Below are 12374 nucleotides of genomic sequence, written 5' to 3'. Positions count from 1 at the left end.
ACGAGAGAATAATTCATCGTGGGCTAAAAAATGTGTTTTAAATATTATACACAGCTTTGCAAGATAATATCGACGAGTTTTACTCGTCTAGGTGTGGGAGGTGTAGGCCTGATAAAATGCGATGTTGCTTCAGAGCCTTTCTTTCGTAATATTGCAATTTTATTCAACTCTTTCAAACGCGGCACCGTAAATTTCTACTGGGTGCTCGAACACGGCAAGCAGGTCGCGGGGCAAAATATTTGTAGCATTTTATTACCGAAACAGCGATACTAGCAATGCTTGAGCTGCACTTGCTGTTTTCTAAATTGTAACCTCCTCAATCTCATCACTGTGATCAGGAAACAGAGAGGAAAAGTACAGCAGTAGTACGTAGAGAAATATTCAATTTCAAGCCCTTTAGCAATATCATCTAAACAAATTGCCAGTTCACTGTTGAATTCTCGATGGAAACAAACAGCTGATCAGGGACGCAAGCTTGGCTTGGCACTGGCTTGGCCGTTCATACAGAGCCAAAAGCCGCTGCAGGAAACTGGATTGCGGATCGTATTGAGACAAAATATTTTATACATTTTAGTTTCCTTTGTTTCATTTCTCTAATTGCTCTTGTGATGGCGTGGACCGCGCTTCGTGATCTCATGTACCGGCGCACTGTTTTTAAGTTTAGTATGGCGCACAATAATACATGATTGCGTGCTTTAATTTAAAAAGGTTCGCGAGTATGGCAGCAACACTGCAATGTCGGGAAGAGGCACGGAGAAGAGGATAGTAGTAGAACCAGTAGCAGCTGCATGCCCGGGTGGAGCGACTGATGCCCAGATGGAGGAATGTCAACCCGATGCCTTTTGTGTTGGCCGTTCTGGCAGTTCCGCCGACTTTATAGAAAGAGACGACCCCGTCGCTTGTCCTCTTCTCTTTTCCTTCGGGCATCAGCGACAACATTGACGGACGACGTGTTCGACTTCACCGTGCACGTGAGTATAGGTTGGTTTTTCATTCGAGTGAATTCTTGTTCAGATTTGCAAATTGTCGACTTCATCCTGATCACCTGTCACCGGTAATAAGTCACATACGTGTGATATTTAGGTGAAATAAATGATAATGCACATTTTCTGCTCCATTTGCGTGACTTAGCTACACCAGGACATGAGGTAAAGCCTTTGTCGCCTAGCCACTAGCAGGCAAGATCGATCACTCGCATCCTTCAGTTCACGAATCAACGCGCCTGCCTTAAAATTAGTAAGCTTCTCGCAAAGAAATCTTACCGAGGCAATTTTGTTTTCTGTGAACAATGCACCGTAGATTTGTCTTGAATAACAAAAAGAAACTTGAAAAATAAATGTCGCGACCTTTTAGAAAACGCCGTGTCTAAGAGCTAGACGCGGCATTTTGTAAGAGGCTCATTAAATTCAGTATGTTTTCGTAGTTTCTGCTTGAAATTATTATTGTCTATGAATTTCATGGCCCAATCTTTTGCTTTGGCTGAAAATCTCGGCGGCAAAAACTTTGTTCAGTGCCCCTTTAAGGGCAGGTGTAGATGCCATCATTTCAGTCGAAAATCTTTTTGCTGGTTAACAATAAGGGTACTAACTAGAGTTCCAGATTTCATCAGCAACACATCGTCATGGCTTCATCAGATGCTGCATTATATACATTCTATCCTCGTTTTTAAATAGGTGTACCGTATAGTCCACTGTTACAGGAAACAAGCGAGCTCATGGACAGTGAGCCATGTGGTGCCAACTGGCAGCGAGGCTTGTGAATGGGACGCATGCGCATAGAATCGGGGTGCGCCCAGTTTTGTCTGCCATTTCTCCGCCTGTACGCATGACAGCATTGGAAAGCGCATCTGTATTTTAGCTGCGCAATTTATCTAGCCCAGTGCCTCCTGCTTCAGGGATTTCCTGTGAGCACAAAAAAATGCATGATTTTAATCGTTGCTGCAGTGTTTTGCAAGTTGTCACCGTTAAAGCACATCATATTTTTCGCATAATGCTCGCTGCAACTAGCAAGTTTCGATGACTCAAAATGCTGTTCAGGTCTGATGTAGCAAACATTTTAAGCTCGTCCTCGTGACCATGAAATATTGGTTTAATAAATAATGAAAGGCAGAGTTGGTATCAGTTGATTTACAGTGTGAAAATGAAAAGTGAAACGAGAGCATGAGCAGAGAAGTAGCAGATGAGAATGCTCATGCGCTGCATTTCCAAATCTCACCAGCACTAATGCTTGACGGACTGCTGGCCACGCACTAGCGTGTTTTTTCTGAAACAGGACTTTGGCCCTGTAAGCAAGTTCTTGAAGGGCATAAGTAAAACGTAGAATGGGCCCCCTAAATGCACTCATCCTGGAATCATTGGGCTTATGAATTAGTGCCCTTTTCAAAATACAACTATTCTGAGCTATAAATTGTGACAGAACAGTGCACGAAGTTTAAAAATGGGAAAAAAGTCTTTAAATGCCCCCTTTATACATAGTGTTCTTGTGATGTCACTTCTGCCGTTGTCGCCCTCTCCCGCCATGCCCGGGTAACTCCCTGGGTACCTACGGCAGTTCACGAGCTGCAGTGCGGTTTGTTGGGGGCTCGTCATCTGTTGCTGTGAACGATGTGGAAGCATTGTGGTTTTTTGTTGTCTTACTTTAACGAGCTCATTGGATTAGGAAGGCCTCGCTCGTTCACTCGATACAAGACCAGATAATCAAGATGTGTGACACATATACCAGCCACGGCGTACACCGGCTGCCCGCCACAACCTATGCGAGCCTATTATCTTGCTTTCACTACAAATTGCCTGGCCCAAAAACAAGTGAAAGCTCAAAATCTCTCGAGCCGCAATTTTAAGAGTGGATGTGCGAAGCGCAGCTGCTCCCATCGAAAACTAGTCGTGCAGAGCTAGGCAAGCTTACAAGAGATATAATATTATGAATATATTGTCACGGCCTACGCCACCAAAGTAGCAATGCCCCCCCCCCCCCCCCCCCCCCAAGTGTTTTAAACAGTGCTGATGTTGAGCTTGAGCCTCTTTGATCGCAATTTGTGGAAATAGTCGAGGAAAATATTATACAAGGCAGATAGCGACTTTGCATGGTGTGTGCCGCGGTAATGCCAGTCATCACTTTATTTTTCGCGTATGCTTTAACACACTTTTCACTTTGTATTTTGCTTTTGTTGTACGCTAATGTACGGTGGAGTCACTGAACATGATAGAGACCGTGTATAGAATTAATTGACTAATTAAAAAAAATCCTGACGCCCAACTTAAACAGATCGGCTATACTTCAAAGTGAACTAATATTGTTTCCCATTCTTTATAGTTTGTTTCAATGCAATACCAAATCTCCGCGATCGCCATCACGATTTTAACCGCCTTCCTCGCCATCATGATTTTAACTGCGGACAAGTTTGTATGTACAGTATCTTGGTAAGCTATATCTGTTTGCAGGTAAATACTTGGCTATGGCACTTACCCGTAATGAAGTTGCACCTGAAGATGCAAATATTGCAAAGTTTCTTCAAGTAGCTTTTGTTAATCTGCACCAGCCAAATACGCTGGTACTTTTAGGAAAATCGGAATGTGCGTTCTCAATTTCAGGTTATAACTTTCAGCGAAGAAACACCCTAAGCTCTGCTCCCTCTGCATGGACTACTAAATCAACTTGCCTCACTAGCAGCTCATAATTTCTCAAACTTGCATCGTGAGGCAAAACTAAACGGGTGCAAGCACGAGGAGACAACATGGCAGTTGTAGGCGATAGATTCGGTTGGTGCCCGGGCATGTTGGTGGCGCATTTCGGAAGTGACGAAAAGGCGCTGCGAGATGCACGTGCACACTTTGTATAGTTGCTGTATTGGACAGCAAACATTTTTTCTTATCTGAGCAGTTTTACCAAAGGAAGCTTCATCATATGGCGTGATAAATGAAGCGAATCCACAGGTTGAACCACATCATAGCCTCGCTGTGCTTTTGTACTTTTTTTAGCTCGCAAAATTTATTTGTACATATAAGTGACAACTTGCCAGTAATAAGGCAGCACTTGTTTCTTTACCATATGATCATCTCCGGTGTGCTGCTGCCTCAATACTTCAAATTCTAAGCATTTACACCATTGTATGCTGACTTTTCCTTCAAAGTGAGACAAGCCACATGTGTATCGTAGATCAAGAAGCATGCCAGTTTTACGTACTTGCAAGGTAAACATCAGAAATGCACAGTTGATCAAAAATACTAGCTTGATGGTGCATCTACATAGCAGAGCACCTGTGGCACCTCGGGAACAAGATAATGCCACATATGTTATAAGAGATACTTAAAAAAGACAGGGGACGTTCCGTGAAAAAATAGAAACAAAAATAAAATGGCACATGGCAGCGAGCGAAGGCGGCAAGGGGGGGGAGCCCGTGGGACTTTGGCGGATGAACGTAAGGTGTGTGTTTAATATGTGGAAGAAAAAAAAACAAAATTTTGGCCGACTGAAATGAGGGTGACTTAGTGAGTGCGCTCATGACGAGAGTAAACACGGTTATTATTTTTTTTTTTTCAAATCTCTTTTGAAAGCCACAAAAAATCTGTATGTGGTGCAGCCTAACAGAAGGTTCGTGAAGGCAAATTATGAATTCGTCGTTGTACAAAGGCCTATTTTTTTTTTTTTTCATGCGCACCAACCCCGCCGCGGTGGTCTAGTGGCTAAGGTACTCGGCTGCTGACCCGCAGGGCGCGGGTTCGAATCCCGGCTGCGGCGGCTGCATTTCCGATGGAGGCGGGAATGTTGTAGGCCCGTGTGCTCAGATTTAGGTGCACGTTAAAGAACCCCAGGTGGTCTAGATTTCCGGAGCCCTCCACTACGGCGTCTATCATAATCATATAGTGGTTTTGGGACGTTAAACCCCACATATCAATCAATCAATCATGCCCACCATAAATAGTGCTCAAAATTTAATTACATATGTTGTTTTCATCCTCGCTGTATTCCGTGCTGTTTATGATGTAAAAAAAAAAAGTAGCACGCTGAAGTGGTGCTGCTTTTGGGTAACAGTTGAAAATTGCGGGGTGCATGAATGCGGAATACTGCCGCTTACACTCAAATCACTCTTGTGGTCACCTCCCACTGTTTGCAGCATGTGTTGTGTATACACAGCTACATATTTCCTAGCTAGAAAAATTTGGTTTTAGGTGTTTCACGCTATTTTCCATGTAACTATTCCACAATTGCACACACTGATCAGCAGGCTTTCAATTGCGCTGAAGGACACAGGTGCCATAAAATTCATAGTCGATTCTTTCAAGAAACCGTATGTAAAGGCTGATGCTTCATGCGTAGATACACACACACATACCATATTGTTTTTTGTACTTTATGAAAGCTGCGAAGGTCCCATGTGCCTCCAAGCGTAACCTGTCTTATTTATTCTCCATCACCGCAAAAGTTTTGTGAGTTTCAAATAAAAGTACTTTGCGCATGGCCACTTTTGGGTAATTTTTTTGTGTAGGTGTTATTTGAGCAGCCTACAGTGTTTACTTTATAAGCCTGTATGTATATGTTGCATTATAAGGATGCAGAATGTGTGTAGCTGTACAATATAGATGAAGTGTAAAAATTAAGTGTGTCTATTGTAGTGTTCTTGCAACCAATCTTACCCCCGTATTCTAGAACGTCCCTCCACTCAACGCTTCACCTTCACTTGAGATGGCTGATGGGAGCGCCGTCTCTAAGCAGAGAAAATTGCTGCATGTCAGCAATAATCTGCTGTGATTCCCGAGTAGTGCAGCGTCGCTTTCAAACGAGCAGCGGCACAGTGCTCAACTCTGTCAAGTGAAGGGTGAAAGTCGAGTCGGGGAGCGTTTATGAATATAGGGGTTAGTTTTGTTGTCTTGTTAACCTGCCATTAACACTGGATTGATGCTACTTTGCTCTAGCTGTACAGTGCTCTCCAAGGCTCAAGGAGGCACCGCACGGGGAAGGCTCGGAGCAAACCATGCGTGAGTTTCCTTTCATTTTTACACTATGCACGTATTAAGTGATAGACTTTACTGTATGCTATTTGTATTGTGCAAGTTTTTGGGGACATACAACTTCCAACACTTATATGTTCTGACGAAAATCACGCAAGAATGAGAGAAGCTTGTGCAAAAATTATGCAAGAGTGTAAGAAGCTTTTGCAGAAGTCTGTGAAATGAAGTTTTGAAATTTCATGGCAATGTGTCATTGCACAGTGGTCAACAGTCTTGCTCAGCATGCTTGACTGCAGGGCTCCCGGCTGCACAGGCGCATCTACGGAGTGCCTGATGCATGATGGGCCAAATGTCAGCCTGCACACTGGTGCCTCTTATCCCCGTTTGTCTGTTACATCAGTGTCTCTTGTAAAGGGGATCAACTGTGCTACCTTTTTTTTTTTTTCGAATGTAATGAGTTCTTTTTCCAGATTATTGTTGTTTTAAGGTAGAGCCTCACATTTCTATCAAATACTGAAGATTCTATTTTTCCTTCTAGATGCTATGAAGTCACTCCTTGTGTTACAATAGAGTGAACACTGTTTTGAGAAAAGCTACTTTATGGAGTTAACTCTCTCCATATTGACTTAACACACAGAATTGGTGAAAACTACACTCCATTCCAGCTGCATTAGCAATAATATTCATTTGCATACTTCTGTTTCTTTTGTTTGTTTGTTGGCTGGAGGTTTGGAGTATAGGGTGGCCAGGGGGCACTGTGTAGTCTTTCTTCATCTTCCCAATTTTGTGAACATCAATTGATAGCCATATGGAAAGCACCCAGCATGCTGAAACAGCGGTGCAAGCATGCAAGATGTTCACCATTGCATGCAGTCAGTTGCTGTGAGCAACCTACTGCATACAATTAACTGCGAGTGGTGAACTAACGCTGCACTATGTGTGCCTCCTGGAAAGCTGCAATGGTAAAGTGCCACAATCGTATAGTAACATGGATAACATCGCAATTTGTTTGTTTAATAATTTTGCAACAGAATCAATGGAGTTTTGGATAAATTTGTGTATCTGCCTGGTTCATCAAAGCTACAGAGTCAAATGCGGTATATACTCGCGTATTATGTGTACTTTTTTTGTCAATCCGGTCATGTGCGAAGCTAGTATGAATCGCTGGCCTAAAAGCTCAACTGGGAATATATGTTGCAGGCGCTGTCACAGCTGTCTCAAAGCGGATTGTCATTTGTTTGCTAAGCCTGTCCAAATGCCCCCATTTTCTTGAAGTTCTTCCGAACAGTGCTCACAAAAACCAGTTCCCACGACAGGGTTATGCCAGAGAACATAAGTACTCTCCAATAATTGTCGGGAACCCAACGTAAAGTAAGATGCAGACAAGGAAGCGCGATGCCAACACAGTGCTGTGTGTGTCGCCCTTCATGTGTGTGTGTGTCCATTCCTTGTCCCAGTCTTCTATTGCGTTGTGTTCCCTCCGTTATCTAACCAACACACCCAAGCTTCTATGCTAAGTGTTATTCAACGCACTCTTCTGCTGGCTCCCATACTGAATATTGCATGTTGAAGAACTCCACGCTGATGTGCTTAGCGGTAGCGCGGTTTCAGTTTTCTTCGGTAAGCTTTATAACAGCAATCTGCCTCGTATATAATTATTGTAGCCTATCACAAGGAACGGTAAAAGCGCAATGGCCAGATGGCGAAACCGAAAAAAAAAAAAAAATGAGTGCGAAAACCTGCCTCATCTAGTTGATGTGACAGGTCCTTGCACGCGTTCAACATCTGTGCTGTGTCTCGGGAATACATTCTTGCCGTGGAAGAGGTGGGAAGATAGGAGGCAAACCTTTAGGCATTTCGGACTACACATAAACAGGTTTCAGTTTTCAAGTTCGATATTCTAGGGAAAGCATAAAAGTTCATGGAAGAAGGGAGCTTGCACTCAGTCCATTTTGTGTAAGACTGCACTCGCCTGCTCGACAAGAGATGTGCCTGACCAGAGCATCATGAAGTCAAATGTGTCTGTGTGTGTGCTGGCAAGGTGGCTCAGGCTGGTTGGGGAAGGCAAAGTATGCGAGCAAAAAGTTTCTTGTAGTAAAGCAGGCTGGCTAATTATACTGGTGGGCAAATTATGTGAGGATGCAAATTGTGCGAGTAAATATGGTATGTACTCTTGTATGTTTCAGCTCTATTGCTACGGATCCTGCGGATCCAACTTGGCATCCGGCAGCAACAAAGAGAGGTTCTGCAGGAGGTGCGACTGCTGAAGCACAAGGTACGGCTCTTGTCCGTGCCTCAGCATGCCCAGCCAGCACAGCGCCCCTCTGACCTTCCCCGGCTGCCTGCTGGTACAATTGGAGAAGTGGAGGCAGCAGAGGCAGCTGTGCAGAGTAAAGCTGTGGCTGCGGCTTTGGTGTATATTTTTTGATTTTTAATATGCCTATGTAACATGCAGAAATTTAGTACTGCTTTAAGATACTGTGTTTCGGGAAACAAACTAGTCAGGTTATCTCATGAGCCACTGTACTACAGTCGAATATGAATAATTCGTACTCAAAGAGGCCAGAAAATTTGTTCAAATTAAAAGAAGTTCAAAATAATGAAAGTTACCATAATTACTTGAATCTAACACGCACCTTTTTTCCGGTTAAGAGAGTTCATAAATCGCATGTGCGTTGGAATCGAGTACGAAAAAAAAAATGAATATGGTCATTCTATTGCCATCGCCACTTACAAAAGGGCCGCCCCCTACGTGCGTCGGCATGGCGCGTCGGTCATTTCTGCATATGTGTTTCCCCATGCGCGGCACTTTATACGTGTGCTGAGGAGTTCGTCATCTTGTAGTACATTAGCATCGACGGCATGGTAGGGCCGACTCCAAAAACTCGACGAGTGCACCACAATGCTGCTTCTAAAAGAAAAGTCGTCGCTGTGCCGGAACGGACAGAAATCGGGCCGCATCACGGTCATTCGGAGTTCCCGAAACGTGCGTGCGGGACTGGCGGAAACAAAAGCAGAATATTGTCGACAGCAAAGGTTCACGCAAAGGCTTCAGTGGACCACAGCAGGGTCGGTTTCCACAAATTGAAGAGCTGCTCGGCGAGTATGTGATTAAGCAGTGAGCGGCACAGCGGCCCGTGACGACAGAACTGCTCCAAGTGCAGGCTATGCAGTTAGCCTTAGAAAAAGGGCTAATGCAGAGCCATTTTAAAGCGAGCAGGTGCTGGCTAACGAACTTTATGAAGAGAAAAGGCTTTTCCCTCCGAAGGCGAACGGGCATATGCCGGAAGTTGCCGGAGGAGTACGAAGAAAAGCTTCAGAGTCTTCAGAGGTTCCTCCTAAACTTGCGGCACAACAACGGCTACCTGCTTGGGCAAATCGGGAATGCCGATCACACGCCTCTTTACTTCGACATGCCTGGCACCACAACCGTCTAGGAGAAGGGGGCGAAGCAAGTTTGTGTACTGACATCGGGCCACGGTAAAACTAGAGTGACAGCAATGCTCTGTTGCACGTCAGATAGGCATAAGCTTCCCCCGTACTTCATATTTAAACAGAAGACGCTCTCAAAAAGAGTCGTTTTCGCGAGTGGTGTGATCAAGCGGGCCAACGAGAAAAAAGGGTGCGCGTTGCAACCGATGTCTTAGTTTTTTTTTTTTTTTTTGTCGTGGAAACCGGGTGTGCGTTACAATCGAGGGCGCGGTAGAATAGAGTAAATACTTGGTAAACGAGCGGAGGGCTCACCATGCAGTGATGCATGTGCATGGAGAAGTTTTATTCACAAATTACAGGACATCCGTCATTAATTAAAGTAGTCAATACATGTCTGTACACGTTGGCCTTGCAACGAGTCAAGTTTTGCGTGCAGTTTGCAAAGCATTTGTACTTCGGCTTCAGTATTCTCCTGGCAAAAGAAGTTGCGCGCGGCAATGTCCAGTGCTGACACTCTTCGAAGACAACTGTGTTTCCACTGTTACCATCTGCGCTGCAGCCGGAGCGTGGCCAGCACATGATGAGAATGGAGGAGCGTCTCCACCTGAAGAGAAGCAGATCGGCATTCGAGAGGGAAACACTCCGCGGCAGCTTTTTTTTTTTCTCTCTCTTCATGCGCGGTGTTGAAAGGAGAAGAGTCTCTACATAGCAGGAACGAAAAACAGGGAAGCGTGACATCGGCGCGTTGCAGATCGGCATGAGAGAGCCAACTCTCTGCGACAGCTTTTTTCCCCCTCTTTCTCTTCATGCGCAGTGTTAAGAGGAGAAGGGTCTCTACGTACGTGGCAGGGACGGAAAAAGCTGAAGCGGGGCACAGGAATGTCGCAGATTGGCATTTGGCAAACATTCCACCGCAGTCTTTTCTTTCCTTTTCTTCATTTTCTTCTTCAAGCACAGCGATGAGGTGTCTGAAGTGCCACCGCAGGATTGGGCGGGATGCTGAGAGCATTTCCGGAGCGCGGTATAGCTTTGATACGACCACAGCGTCAGTTCAAATTAAGTGTGTTGGAATTAATGAGATTCGACTGTATTTACTATAGTCTGTGAAGTCCGAGTGAACGGTCCTAACCTAGCAGACAATGTAGGCGGCATCGTGCGTTTGATGGGCAGTGACTAGCAATAGCCTGCTTAAAACAGACATTCAGTAATTTTGTTCATTCATCACCCTATTTCGTGTCCGCTGCGGCTCTCTCTACATTGAGCTACAGTTCACCCTGCCTTGTGTTAGCCGATTTCTTACTTTTTTAAAAATCTAACAAACACGCACCCAATTTCGCAGTGAGAAGAAAAATGCACCTTTGTTTATTGTGATGATATTTCTATAGCGACATGCCTCTTTGTTGGCTATCACAGAAAAATATAAACAGCAAATGGTGCGACCATCTGGTGCGACCTTTATTTTTCTATCAGTTTCATCTATGACCAAGATTTGGTCGCTCTAAGGTTGCCTCTTAGTACGCCTTGATCATGTTCATTTATCTTGTTGTGCTCTGCTTACAATGCATTGATTAAAAACATGTCCAAGCTTCTTTTTGAATTCCACATATTTTATCGTTTTTCACCTGTAGAAGCTACTCCTGGTCAACATTCAGGCAAAGACATTGTAACCTCGAAGAAACGTGTATTGGAATTTGAGCACTGTACAAAGTAATTATACTATTTCATAGCTAGAATCAATATTTATCAAGTGTTATAACAGTGTTGTATTTGATTTCATAACAGCGAAACTGCATTCAGAGAAGGACTCTGAAAGGTTCTCACACTGAGTGTGAGAGGGCTGATGTGGAAACCATTTTAGGTCAAGTGAGTTGAAGTTAGCATAAAAAAACAATGAAATGTTGTGATGCCCAAAAATTCAAGTTGTTGTTTTCAGTGTCCTCTTCTTGCAGATTTTTATCATGAAAACATTTCGATGTGCTGTTGCGTTTACCCCATCTATGCTTCTTGCATTTTTTTACAGCGCAAGCACCTTCTGCAGATTGGGGGACGTGGCCTCCGAGAAATTGGTGTGAATGCCATGAAGGCTGTATTGGCACATGACGTGCAAGTGCTGTACAGCCTTCATGGCAGAAAAGGGAAAAGGGCCTTTGTGAACCTGAGGCTCTGTAGATTAGTGACAGGTTAGACTTGTTCATTGTTTTATGTGTGTTTAACCTTGTGTATTCTCTGTACTGCAGTGCTTCATGTGTACTATGGTATTTCTGTTCTTGTATGCAGATGTCATCTGCCAAAAAGCAGGGTGCGACCAGGCGGAGGCCCTCAACTTTATTAAGAGGTGGCTGCCAGGGTCTGGTGATCGCTGTGGAGGCAGGAAGCGGCGCTTCAGAGAAGCATTTGTTGTGGAGCACCCCGATGATCCCCACTCTCAGAGTGCAGATGATCGGCTGCTCGCGGCAGCTGGCTTCCTGCCCAGCCACAGCAGCCAGGTCCTTGACAGCACCACTGTCACTGTGCCCCCAACGCAACCTGACCTGCAGTAGAGCAGGCCTTTTTTAGTTGTGTATATATATTTTTCAATGTATACATTTTTTGTTGTACCAAATAAATAAAAAAAAACAAAGAATAAATAGTCTGCAGACTGTCAGTGGTGCACTGTTCGGCTAGCTTATGCTGATCCGGAAGCACCATCACCATGTTTTAGTTACAAAAAAATGCTCTAAACTATGAATATTCTCGATTACCATGTGGGGGACATATGTGGGGATTGCAAGTGGGGGACATACGCTTTCAACATTTACTTCCTAACGACTTTTTTCGATCTGCTGTACCAAATACCAGTACCAAATAAAGCACTCGCTATTGCAAAAGATAAATTGGTAAAAAAATAAACTACACTTCTAGTGTTAGCAAAGGGAATGAGGTATAAAAGATGAAATAGATCGAGTAACTGCTTTCAGTTCTCAGCATTCAATTTTCTGTTGCCCCAAGTATACA

The 12374-nt window shown here is 44.1% G+C and overlaps 1 protein-coding gene across 1 annotated transcript; it reads left to right on the top strand.

Annotated features, from left to right (window-relative positions):
- The first annotated feature begins 251 nt into the window (after positions 1 to 251).
- On the top strand, positions 252 to 11920 carry LOC142803384 (uncharacterized). Its single transcript, XM_075888505.1, has 5 exons — positions 252 to 971; positions 5913 to 5975; positions 8135 to 8223; positions 11401 to 11560; positions 11658 to 11920. The coding sequence occupies exons 2-5, from the start codon at positions 5972 to 5974 to the stop codon at positions 11918 to 11920; spliced, it is 516 nt and encodes a 171-aa protein (XP_075744620.1). The 5' UTR covers positions 252 to 971; positions 5913 to 5971.
- The last annotated feature ends 454 nt before the right edge of the window (positions 11921 to 12374 follow it).

This window comes from Rhipicephalus microplus, chromosome 3, assembly GCF_043290135.1.
Source record: "Rhipicephalus microplus isolate Deutch F79 chromosome 3, USDA_Rmic, whole genome shotgun sequence".
Taxonomy (NCBI): domain Eukaryota; kingdom Metazoa; phylum Arthropoda; class Arachnida; order Ixodida; family Ixodidae; genus Rhipicephalus; species Rhipicephalus microplus.
The sequence above is the reverse complement of the archived record's forward strand: the minus strand, read 5'-3'. Positions and strand labels throughout refer to the sequence as shown.

What these genes read in the sequence shown, in the direction of transcription:
- LOC142803384 (XM_075888505.1), top strand. An exon ending in TGCGACTGCTGAAGCACAAG is followed by an intron (nt 8,224 to 11,400) that starts GTACGGCTCTTG and finishes ATTTTTTTACAG; the next exon opens with CGCAAGCACCTTCTGCAGAT. An exon ending in GCTCTGTAGATTAGTGACAG is followed by an intron (nt 11,561 to 11,657) that starts GTTAGACTTGTT and finishes TCTTGTATGCAG; the next exon opens with ATGTCATCTGCCAAAAAGCA.